A 13,517-nucleotide genomic window follows, 5' to 3' on the forward strand; every position below is an offset into this window, starting at 1 on the left:
GTGGGGGACCAGGAATTAAAATTTCTTATTTTTCTAGGATTTTATTATTTTTCTGGGATCGCTAAAATTGCAAAATTTTCTGAGATTTTTGAAGAAAATTAATTTTTTTCCATCAAAGTTGGATTAAGTAAATTTTGCTCGAAAATTTTAGATTTTTGACTAAATTATGTTAGCTTTTGTTTATATAAAATTTCAATATTTAAATTATTTTTCTGTTAGCTTAATTTTGACAAAAATACTTATATTAATAAATGTGTATAAATTAACCATGAAATTTTTCCCTTAGTAAAATTAGGTATACATGAAGGTTTAAGCTTTTAGAATTGATTCAATAACTTTTTTGTGGCAAAATCTTAGGAGGCATAGCATTTTAAAAAATGATTTAATTTTGTTTGGATTATTTGAGCCTTTCGTGCCTACCCTATGACAATTTATCCCTTGAAACCTATTTTTGAGCGAAATGACCTATTCTTTTTAACTCTTTACATTAAAACGAGCCATGCCTTAATTATCAAATTACTCATCTTGAGTTTTCTCATTGAATTTTAGACTCAACGTATTTTAGGATATTTTTTATCTTTAAGTTTGAGGGAGTTCAAAAAGAGTATTGGGGGACCTAAAAAGCAAATTTTATGCTCAGAAAAAATATATGTCCTTATTATAAATTAAAAAAATCATCAATTGTTGTGAAAAAGGGCAAAACGAGTATATGGTTCCAAAATTGAGAAACAAATAAGGGGGTAGTCAAAGGGATGATTATGTAGTTTCTAAGGCCTAAGGTAAGCTAAGTTTTAAGGTATTTTAGCCTAAAATGCCTATATCTTTTTCCTACCTCGAAACCTAACCCCATTACAACCTTTCAAAAGACTTATTGATTTGAATTGTTATGTCTGCTACATTAGTGGAGAGAAATTGTTGAAATCAACATATGAAGGCATCATTTAGACTTAGGGATTGCTACTTAGCTAAATTAAGGGAAATAAATTGATTGGAAAAGGTTAAATATACATTAATTAAGAGAAGACATTTAGTTCATCTTTTTGTTAGCATAGTGATAATTGAAAATAATTTCTATTTTTGAGCATAATTTCACTAAATGCACAACTATGGGATAAATTGATTTTCCGAAAGGAATTTGTCAAAAATGATTTCTTGAAGTTCTTCTTGTAAGTTAGAATTACTTGGGATGAGCAATGAATTAAGTTTGGGGTGTGGAAACTAAAAAAATTATAGACTTTTTCAGCACTTCTTGACTAAAATTTTTTACCATTTCCGAGATCTTTAAACATATTTTCTTTTGTAATTTTATTAAAAAATATATAAATAGGACAAATTAGAAAAAAATTTATATTTTTAAGTATTCTTATGCTAAACTTATAAAATTTTTCCCATTTTCAACAAATTTATGCAATGGAAGAACACCTAGTTTTAAAGGCACCTTGAGAAAGATTAGGATTGCTTAAGCATCTCTCGGAGCATCTGCCACAAGAGGATGGCTAAATATTTGACAGCCATGAACTCCCCAAATCAGCTTCCTTGAACCCATTAAAGAGTTTATTTGATCCATTAAAAATTAGGTTGAATCAATTCCTAGCCTAATGTAGAGAAAGGGGCCCAGAATAATTAAATTAGAGGGGATTGATCCACAAGAAAGAGAGCAGCCCAAGCTGACCCAATTTGCTACCCAAATCAGCCTTTTTAAGCTGATTTAATAATTGTAAAAAAACCCCTAATCTTTCTTTCAATTTTGATGCAACCCCTCCTCTTTTCATGCCTTCTATTTCTAGCCGCAAGCCAAAAATAGCAAAGACAACCCAACCTCCCTTCCCATTAGCATGGTCGACCACTTGAGGGAGATTTTTAAGGATCCTAATTTCTATTTTTATCCCTCACCTATTAGTATAAATAGATCCCTCAAGTGCCTCTCATACTCACTCATTCACTCATCAAGCATTCATCTCACACACTCTCATTCTCTCTTATTTCATCTAGCTTTTCCTTTTCCTTTTCCTTTCCCTCTCTTGAAGAAGAGCCTTTGCATAGTCTTTCGAGAAGCCTTCATGACTTTGTTGGGAGCAATTTGCTTAGTAATGGTGGCAATCCAGAAGAACAAAGGAATAAGCGAACAGTTTCTGCCTCGGGAACGTCCAAAATCGGTTTGAGTTTTCTCTTCCCTTCCTAATCTTTTTGTTTTGTTCAATTTAGAAACATGATTTCAATTAAGCATTTTATTTTCAATAATATCATGATTGTGTAAATTTATTTGTGTTGGAATTATCTGATTTCTTTAGTTGGTTTTATTTAATTTTGTTAAATGATGTTCTGTACTTTTCAATCTATTTATTCATACAAGTAAAATCACGATTAAGTTTATGTTGCATGATTATTGTGAAGGAATGTATGAATTAATTAATTAATTAATTAATCTGAACAAGGTTTTAATTAATCAACACAATACTTGTGTAGTGTAATGTTTAATCATGTAATGATTAAATTTGTAATAATACCACAACTATTATTACCTTATATAAACCTATAAATTGTTTTACTTATGAAATTTTAAATCTATTAGAACATAGAAATATGTGAGATAGGTTTAATAATTAATTAAGTTAAATATTTTACTAAGTGTGATTAGGGTTAATAAATGTTCCATTTAGCCACAGAATTTTTGTAATTTTTTAAATAAATTGAATAATTCTAAACTAGGTAGGATAGTTGTTCTGACACTCATATACTATTGTGATAAACTCTTAATACTTGCCTAATTTTCTGTGTTCAATTTCATACTTAGATAATATTTAGTTTATTGATTTAGAATAGTTTATTCACATTTATTTGTTTGCCCCATATTTTAAACTCACTCTTAATACTTAAGCCAATATGTATAAATTCTAACTTCTCACAAAGAATTGCTTAACAGTCTCTATGGAGACGATAACTCGATATACTTGTCACTTTATTACTTATCACGACTGTGTACACTTGCACATTACCATCGTTCCAGACACTCCTCAACAAAATGGTAGAGTGGAGAGGAAACATCAACATATTTTAAATGTAGCTCGTGCTTTGTGTTTCTAGATAAATCTGTCTTTATATTTTTAGGGGCAATGTGTGTTGGCTGCTTCTCATCACATTAATCGAACTCCTTCACCTCTTATTCACAATAAAACACCCTATAAGATGTTGTTTGATAGCCCTTCTTTGTTTGATCATCTTCGTGTGTTTGGTTGCTTATGTTCTACTCATAATCAACGTTCTAAGGGTGATAAGTTTGCTAGTCAAAGTTGAAAGCGTGTTTTTGTTGGGTGCCCTTTTAGGGAAAATGGTTGGTATTTATATGATCTGAATTCTAAGAAGTTCTTTGTGTTTCGCGATGTGAAATTTTTTGAGGATATTTTTCCTATTTGATTGAGAATGTTGCAACCATTGAGCCTAACAATGTTGCCCTGCCATATGGAAGTGCAGAAGTAATTTTTTATACATATTTTGGTGAGTTAGAGGTGTTGTAACTCGTGACAGTTCCTCCGCTTACTACTCTGTAGCCCGTGAGTTCGCCACCTATGAGTTCTTCGACACTTGCGGTATCTTCTTCCTCCAATGACATGGTGGTATAGGGGGCTTTGGTTAATGATTTGCCTAAATTGAGACTAGGGAATAGGGAGAAATTTCCCTCTATAAAGCTTCAAGATTTTGTCACTCATACCGTCATAAAAAAAAGTCCATCTCCTACCTCACCTGCTTCAGAGCCTTCATCAGGTACTCCATTTCCTATAGCGCATTATGTTAATTGTGACAAATTTACTGTGAAACACTAAAATTTTCTTGTAGCTATTATTGTAGAGGTCGAGCCATAGTCTTTTAAAGAGGCTGTGAATGATGCAGAATGTCATGATGCTATGCAAGAAGAGGTTTGTGCTCCAGAGGATAATGACACTTGGTCTATAGAAACACTTCCTCTTGGAAGGAAAGCACTAGGTAGTAAATGGGTGTACAAGATTAAATATAACTTTGATGGAAGGATTGAGAGACTTAAGCTTGTCTTATTATTTTTGGTAATCACCAGGTAGAAGGTATTGAATATAATGAAATTTTCACACTTGTGGCGAAAATGGTGATTGTTCGTGCTTTCTTAGCTATTGCAGCTTCGAAAAATTAAGAGTTGCATCAAATGAATATCCATAATGCCTTCCTACATGGTGGTCTTGATGAAGAGGTTTACATGCAGTTTCCTCCAGGTTTTGCTTGTGATAAGCCTGGAATGGTTTGTCGTCTGCTCAAGTCTTTGTATGGGTTGAAACAAGCTCCTCGATGTTAGTTTGTGAAGCTTGTTACTGCATTAAAAGGGTATGGATTTTATTTCAATTATTCTCTCTTTACATACTCTAAGGGATTTGTACGTATTAATTTGCTAGTTTATGTTGATGATTTCCTTATTTCTAAGAATGATTTTGCTACTTTGAAAACTTTTAAGGGGTATCTCAGTTCTTGCTTCTATATGTAGGATCTTGGCATTTCAAAATATTTTTTGGGGATAAAGGTAGCTCATACCTCTTTGGGTTTATTTCTTTTTCAAAGGAAATATGCACTTGATATTATTTCGGAGGCGGGTCTTTTGGGAGCAAAGCCCGCAAGATCACCAATAGAGCAAAATCATAAACTAGCGCATGCTCTAGGGATAGTTTTGTTTGATCTTGAGCCGTACAGACGATTAATGGGTCGTTTGATTTATTTGGCAGTGACCAAATTGGATTTGGCATACTCGGTTCATGTCTTATCCTAGTTTGTGCATGAGCCGAGGCAGGAGCATTAGGACGCGGCTTTGCGTATTGTTCGATACTTGAAAAGATCTCTTAGGCAAGGGATTCTTTTGGGATCTTATAGTGATTTTTCCTTGAAAGGGTGGTGTGATTCAGATTAGGCTGCTTGTCCATTAATTCGGCGTTCGCTTACTAGCTGGTTTGCTTCTCTAGGACAATCTCTTATTTCTTGTAAAACTAAGAAACAACATATTGTTTTCCTTTCTTCTGCTGAGGCTGGGTATAGGTCTATGGCTTTCGTTACTTATGAGCTCAAGTGGCTAAAGGCCTTACTGTTGAGCTTAGGTGTTCATCATCCTAAAGCAATTCCTTTATTTCGTGATAGTCAATCTACGTTACATATTGCACAAAATCCTGTATTTCATGAGTGTACTAAATAGATTCAAGTGGATTGCCATTTTGTCAGGGATGCAATCTAGGATGGGTTGATTGCACCTTCTTACGTTTTGACTTCCATTCAGTTGGCTGACATTTTTACAAAAGTGTTTGGTAAACCGTAATTTGAATATCTTCTCAGGAAGTTGGACATTTATGATCTGCATGCTCCAACTTGAGGGGGTGTTAGGATATTATTATGGGATATTATCTTTTAGCAATTTGATTCTTAATGAGATATTATAAGATATTATCTCTTAGCAATATGATTCCTAATGGCATATTATAAGATATTATTATGGGCTATTAACTTTTAACAATTTGATTCCTACATAACTACTACTGTATAAATATATATACCCTTAAGTCTATCAATAAAATTTAAGAGAGTACCCTATTCTTGTCATAAACAATAGAATCCATCCTAGGGTTCATCTCTCCTAGGTATTAAGAGAATTAGTTCATTATTGCAAGAATAAACACCAAAAATACAATATAGCCACTAAAATAAAAGAAATCCATGATAACTCCCTTCGAAATCAACTTGGACTCTTGAGTCTTGATGGAAAATTGCTTGAAAATAAACTTCAATGGTGTTCTTGTGGGTAATTTTTGTGCTATCCTATGACAGTTGGTATCCTCCACTTTTATTTCCTTATTTATACCTTTTTAAAGTGCTAAAAACTTAAAAATTACAACTTTCCACTGTTAGTGCACATGGTTCCTGAAATCCACATGCCAGTGTGAAAGTCTATTGCATGTGTACAACTTCCAAAATGCTCTAATGTTCTAATTTCCACCCATTTTTCACTCCTATTGCTCCCAAGTGCCCTATTAAGCATCAAAACACGAATATAAAGAATTAAGAGTGTACAATTTACCATTAATGTTAGTGCACATGGTTCCTGAAATCCACATGCCGGTGTGAAAGTCTATTGCATGTATACAGCTTCTGAAATGCTCTAATGTTCTAATTTCCACCCATTTTTCACTCCTATTGCTCCCAAGTGCCCTATTAAGCATCAAAACATGAATATAAAGAATTAGGAGTGTATATTTTACCATTAATGTCACATAATCACCCAAAAAGGCACTAAGAATGAAGCTAAAGTATGTTACATTAGCAATTAGCAATTATCGATAAGATTAATTAGTTTGAAGACATTTAAAGAAGCTATAATATTATTTTAAATTAATCAAAATCTTGTGTTAACAAGCAATGTGTAAATTCTTAAATCATGGAATTCACAATTATTTTAGTATTGACAATGCAAAAATGTATGGAGATCTCTATAAATATAATTTGAAGCCTCCTCATAAAATCATTTTTAGAAAACTAATGGTAAGTTATAACAACCCAAACACTTTATAATGATATTTATATAGGATGAGATATCAGGGAAAACGCAAACTAAGTTTTTTCACTAAAAAAACTGGAGGCATATACAAAGAAAAGAAAAGAAAAGAAAATATATCTACCTTTAGTTCTTTTGGTTGGCTTGAGTCTGCGAAATCAGTATGGTGATTTTGTTTTACTTGAGACATATACAAAGAAAAGAAATCTACCTTGAGTGTTTTTTTTTTAAACAATAGTTGGTCACCTTTATTGAAGCAATACGAAAATGTTGTACAAATGGGAATAAAAAAATAAAAAAAAAAGCTAAATAAAATACAAACACTAGGACTTAAAAAGAAACATCAAAAGAAAAGCATAGATTCCAACCACACTTAAGCTTTCCTCCTCTAAAAACCAGAATACCAAGAAACTGAAAAGCTCCCAAATTCATCGCTATCCACATCTGTTGCTAGTCGTAGACGGTGGCAGAAGGATCCGATAGTAAACAAGCCAATAGTAAGCACCCTGACTATTGAGACCCATTCCAATCCTCCATCTCCCGCCACCATCGCCCTTAGACCTGATCTATCCATCACACCACCTTCGTGGACACGTTTCGTCATTCGTCTTCTACAAGAAGATAACGACCGGGTCCCTTTTGTTGACTAGCATCTTGTCAAAGGGGATATCTATGTGCATATAGTTGTTGTTTGAGCTGCCCCTCGTGCAAATCGACATTTTCACATTGATACGTATAGAGCTCTCTTGATACCACACTTTCTCCCATAACAAAATGAATCATGAGAGACCTCGACTTGGGCAAGATCCACCACCATCTGTTCACCATCAATTTGCCCTCGTTCCGCTCCAAGACTATAGCATCCAGTTCAAGTCCACTCCTCGATCCAATGGAAACATCCTCGGCAATTGGAAGTCCACCCAACCCACCATGGCGCTTAACGACAAGGCTTCTCCTGTAGCCCATCCCCTTGTTGTCCAGCACTACCTCTCGCTTGCCTGCCCCTCACCCGATTTACTCCCCCTTGTAGGAATTGATATGCAACTCGTCAACTTCCCTACCCTTTATAGACAGCGCCACCAAAACCACCACCATAACCACTTAATAAATCGCCAAACCATGACTTTACCCTCTTTCTCTTAGAGGCTTGGAAAATCGAAAAAACTAAACAGAAACTCAAACTACCATGCTACCTTGAGTTTTTTTATTGGCTTGAATATGTAAAATTAATATGGTGGTTATATTTTACTTGAAATCCTTTTAAAATTTCGATAAAAAGAAGTCTCTAAAAGATAATTTTAATCCTTTTATGAATTCAAATTTTAGAATTTGATTCATATCAAATTCTACCTTTACATTTTTATTTAAATTTTAAAAATTTAAAAAGAAACTATATTCACCGCGGGAGATTTTTCCAATAATGATTTAAAACAAAATTAACTTTTATCTTCTTTTTTTTGAATAATTTTTCAAAATTTATCTTTTTTTGAAATAATAATAATAATAATAATTCACAGTCATGGGGTATTAATAAAAAAATATACCGGATATTAATAAAAAATATTAATAAATATTTAAATTTATATTTAATAAAAAATATTATAAAAATAGAAAATAAATGAAAAAAAAGAGGGTCACGTGTCGCATATATAGTCTATGTAGGTTGTTATATTATATATATATGATTTAATTTATAATTATTAGTAAAATTTCACCTGAAAATTTGTGTTAGTTTTTTTTTTAAATGCTGTACTAATTTTATTAATGTAAAATAGAGTTATTACTTGAATAGAACTTTAAGCATATTAATTATTACCACTTAAAAAAATTATCAATATTAGAAGTGAAGATTGGTAGCAGTAATAAGTTAGAACTATATAAAAATGAATGAAACGTTAAAAGTAATTATTTTTCAAAGAGACAATATCGAATCATATTCAAACAACAATAGCACTATAGAGTGATTAAGGATTATTTTAATTAATGTTGAGGTATATATTATGATATATATATATAGATATAAATACTCTTAAAATTGGTTTTTTTATTTTGGTCTATATGTTATTTGCTTAGTGCAGGTGAAAATTATTTTGTGGGTTTATTTCAATAAGAAAGTCAAATTTCAATAATTTTTTATTCACTCTTATTATTTTTATTAAATGTGTTTATTAATTTAGTGAGACTATCTTTTGAATTTATCATGAATTATTATTATAATAGCTGAATGTTGCTTCATCTATTTTTTTCAAATTAATATTATAATTTACTTTCTTATATAGTTCCAAATTTATATATTGTTTAAATATTAATAGAAATTATCACTCTGAATAATAATTAAAAATATATTAATTAAAAACTAAATACATGTAAGATTATAAATTAAAATCCTTAATTCTACTGGATACATAATTGTGAGTAATTGAATTTGTTTAGTGAATATATAAAACATGTATAGTTCTATTAAATAAGCAAATGCATGAACTGAAATGGGAATTTGGCAAAAGTAGCTCTGGTACTATGTATCCTTCCTTGCCTTTGACGCTTGCGCGCATCCATGGCTGCTTTTCCACACTTGGACCCAATCTAAACCTCATATTTCTACTTGGGAGCTACTACAAATAAGAGAACCAAAAAAAAAAAAAAAGGGTTTTGACTATCGATAACTTGGATGGTGATGCTATTCAATATAACCATTTCCTTCCTCATCCTCCTGTGTCGTTTAAATTTTATATAATAATTATTATTATCAATCGACATGTTAAGTTTTTTTACATTATTTCATTTATTAGATAATGCATCTAAAATATTAACCCTAAAATAATTAGGTATTATAAGTTCGGATAAAGAATTTTTATTAGATGTATTTATTAGTTAGGTCGATTCGAGTACAAGTTAGACTCATGCATGATATCAATATCATTCATAATTGTCTAATCTCGACTCAAAATATGAGCTTCAAATTTACTTAAGTTCATTCATAATTGTAAATGATTAACCAAAACTCGTTCAAGACTAATCATATTTTTTTCCTTTTTGAAATATAATTATTTTTATTTAATATTTAGTAATTATAGTAATTTGTAGAGGCTAATAAAATAAAGCTATATCCTCAATTTTTTTAATACATTTAACACTCATTTATACTCAATAACTTCTCTAATTTAATTAAATTACTTAAATATAATTATTTTTTTAATAAAAAATTTTCTTTCGTTTATAATTTAAATCATTTTTAATTTTTCATTTCAAATTCTGAACATTTTCTATTTATTTTATAAGGTTTTTACTTTGGTTTTTTAGTTTCATTTATAAGGCAACCCTTTTTCTTAATTTTAACTATTTTAAGTAATTTTTTTAATCAAATACCAAAATTTGACGACGCGGTAAATATTATGGTGTTTCAGTTTTCAATTTTCTGCTTATAGTCTTTTTATTTCAGTTTTTCTTAATTTTTAATTATTACTTTTAGTTTATTTTTCATTTTAAGTTATTGATTTATTTCAATTTATTTTTTCATTTCAACGTGTTTCAAAATTTTATATTTTTTAAAATAATTAAATTAAATCAAATTAGAGAAGTTATTAAATATGCATGAATGTATAATCACCTTTGTATGTATTTAAAAATTGACAATGAGGTATTAATTTATTGGTGTATTAAAACTATAGATTTTAGAATCAGTTATTCATTTTTTCTTTTATTAAAATTCTAAACATAAGCAACTTAACATATATTTTAATATTTACATTATAATATATTTAATTTTCATATGATATAAATTATAAAATATATAAAAGAAAAGAAAAAGTAAACATACCATAAACTCGAATGGGTAGGGCCAAAATAGATTTGGGCTTTGAATATCATAGCCTAATTTTGACCCATAATCTAAATAGAGAGATTTTTTACCCAAATTCTTTTTTTAGACTTAATATTTTTATCCAAACTATCCTAAATTTTGAATAAACCTTAGAGCTTGGATGGGTAAATGCACCATTGAATAAGTCCATGTTTTACTAGAGGTGTTTGTGGGTTAGGGTAACACATTTTGTGTTTACTCAAACCTAGCCCAATTTGAAATATAGGCCTAAAAGTTTTACCAAATTTATCTATATTTGTAAATTACTAACTCAAGTCCATTTTAGGTAAACTTATATTATTTTTAACTTTTTAAAAATATTTATACTAATTTTAATTTAATATTTAATAATTTTATATATTTTCATTTATTAAAATTTTAAATATAAGTAAGTTAGCATAATTTTGTAGTATTTACTTAATAATATATTATTAATTTAATTTTATGTATTATTAATTTTATACTATATAAATTATTGCAACGAGTACGCTTGAGTTGAACTCAAACTTTGAATCTTCCATGTTAAAAAAAAAATCATATCAGATTTGATAATTTTGTCGAAAACATCTCAAATTTGGTGCAAAATTTTGGACTCAATCCGATATTCTAACTCTTGAATAAAGCATCACATTTATGCCATTTTCACTATAAACCGAGGAAACAAGTGACTTAAAGTTACCGTATGTAATCTTTAATATTTTATTGCAATTAATAGGTATAAATTTAATCAATAACCGAAATTACATATAATATCATTTATAAATAACCAAATAATAATTTTCCATAGAGAAATCGCATGCAGGTGAGCTGGAAAACTAGAAGAAGACAAGATGAGAAAAATACAAAGAAAATTGTTGGTGTTGGAAAATTTAGTGCATTAATGGTAGAGGCAAAAAGCAAACTCCTCTCTTGATACTTGATACCGACATTTTATGCTATTTTCTTCAATGGCTTTGCCACTTGCCACCTTTCTCATATTTTTTTCTTTTTTAGATTGAGATATCTCTAAAAGTACTATAGGTAAAAAGAAAAAGAAAAAGTATGGGAGAAAGGGACTTAATCAAAATAAAAAAAAAAACAAAAGGGAGGTGAGATGATATTGATTAATTAAAAACGTAAACAATCCTTGTGAATTAAGCCAGCCAATGCCAATCCCCATCAATTCCATCAATTTCTCCAATATCCATGCTGTGAATCACAACAATACATATCAATCAAACAAAATTAAAAAAAAAAAAAACTCTCAAGGACTGATGTATTTCACTCAATTTCTTAAGAAAAGCCCATGTGTTAAGCTTTAATGGGCCTTTTTGGGCTCTTACAGCCGGAAGCTTTTGTAAGGATGAAGGCACGGCATCCATTGGGTGCAACTTTATTATGTTTTACAGAAAACGAGGCAAATTTGACTCTTTTCTTGGTAAGAATGAGGCAAATTACTGCATTTTGGCAAAATTTGACCGCTCAATTAGATCCAATTTGAGAGAATTTCTAAATTTCCAATGTATGAATGAGCACGGTGAAAAATTCGTAATTTATACATTCTAAACACTTGTTTTATTTTTTTGAAAATCTGGATACTTACCAAGGTAAGGCAGAATCAGAATCCTGGAAGTAAGAATCTGGGAAAAGATTATTGAAATGGTGGTGCTGCAAGCCACAGTCATTTGCATTCAACCAGGCAGGGAGTTCCATGACTTGATCAAATGGTTTGTGGTACCCATCATCCTCACCTTTCACTTCGTTCCCATCTTCCATACTCTTCAAGAACTTGAACCACCATGCTGATGTTACCAAATTCACGGTGTCATTCCACTCCATTTGATGCTGCTCTCCTAATGATCTCATCTCAGCCATTCCCTCATCGTCCATAGCTTGATGCAGGTCTCCCCCACCGTAGGATGCTGTTGAATCGGCCATAGTCCCAGGCCCCACTTCATGTGACACTGCAACTGAAGGCACATCTTCAGTTACAACTGATAGAGTTGGGGAAGATGAGGATGATGAAGATGAGTAGATTGATGGGTTATTTCTGTTATGGTAAAGGTTGGAGTCTATGTTGTTGAAATCGTGAAAGTTAAGGTTTAGACCTAGGGTTTGGTCTGGTAGATTCAAAGTGTGTGCAGTAGATGTAAAAGGACTTGGAGAAGAAGGAGGCCAACTATAGGAATGGGAAAAATAGTCTATATTATAGGTAGACAAGTTGTTTGTCTTTGGTTCTTGCTCAAAAGGTGGTGGGAATGAAGGAGAAGGCTGGAGTGACCGTGATGATTGCTCTTCTTGTTGCTGTTCATTGGCTTGTTTCATGGCAGCTCTATGGAACTTGAGTGCAGTGACAATTTCTCTCCTAGCTTCAGCCATGTTAAGCAGCCTTTGTTGGTAAGGCCTGCGGGTATGAAATCTCCTCCGAACCTGTTTCTTAAGTTGTTTAGGTGGTGCGTGTGGTTGCACCTGGCTCTGTGTCTGTGGTGTAGCACTAAAACCCTCACCAAATTTGCTCAAATTTTGGCCATTAACGTAATCAGGGTCTTTGGCACTTCTGGAAGTGGTGAGTTGTTTAACCAGGCTCCGAATGTAAGCACCAGAGAGCTGAGGAGGCTCATCTTTGTGACTGTTTCTAATTCTATCAATTTCCATTCCTTCTTTTGCTTCTTGCTTGGAACATCGACCCTTCATATCTAACTTTTATTTTTTTCCAACTTAGTACCGTAGAAAGAGAAAGCTGGTTTGAAGGATCATGGGGGTGTTATTTTTTCCTCAAAAAAACTAAAATGCAATGTACAGAAATGCAGAGAGAGGTGCAGGAGACTGAAGTTTCACAAAGGGAGGGGGTGTTATAAATACAAGCTGACCTAGGGTTTGTAAATTGTTTTGGATTTTTCCTTGTTTTGGCAATCAACACTTGTTACCCTTTATTTACATGTTTGTTTTAGGCTTACTACTTTCCTTTACTAAACTGCCCTCCTCTTTCAACTACATTTACATTTCATTCATGCCTGGGAAGATCAATCCCGCAGTCCCACTTAATAATAGACTGGGGTTTCATATGCTTTTATCTTTCTTGCATGTGTCTAAAAAAAGACAAAAGAAACAGAAATGCGATGATGA

At 31.6% G+C, this 13,517-nt stretch overlaps 1 protein-coding gene across 1 annotated transcript; it reads right to left on the reverse strand.

Moving 5' to 3' along the window:
* Window positions 1-11,478: 11,478 nt before the first annotated feature.
* On the reverse strand, window positions 11,479-13,272 carry LOC107901004 (uncharacterized). Its single transcript, XM_016826819.2, has 2 exons — window positions 11,995-13,272; window positions 11,479-11,600 (listed from the first exon to the last, which is right to left on the reverse strand). The coding sequence occupies exons 1-2, from the start codon at window positions 13,083-13,085 to the stop codon at window positions 11,546-11,548; spliced, it is 1,146 nt and encodes a 381-aa protein (XP_016682308.1). The 5' UTR covers window positions 13,086-13,272; the 3' UTR covers window positions 11,479-11,545.
* Window positions 13,273-13,517: the final 245 nt, after the last annotated feature.

Source organism: Gossypium hirsutum, chromosome D06 (genome assembly GCF_007990345.1).
Source record: "Gossypium hirsutum isolate 1008001.06 chromosome D06, Gossypium_hirsutum_v2.1, whole genome shotgun sequence".
NCBI classification, from domain to species: domain Eukaryota; kingdom Viridiplantae; phylum Streptophyta; class Magnoliopsida; order Malvales; family Malvaceae; genus Gossypium; species Gossypium hirsutum.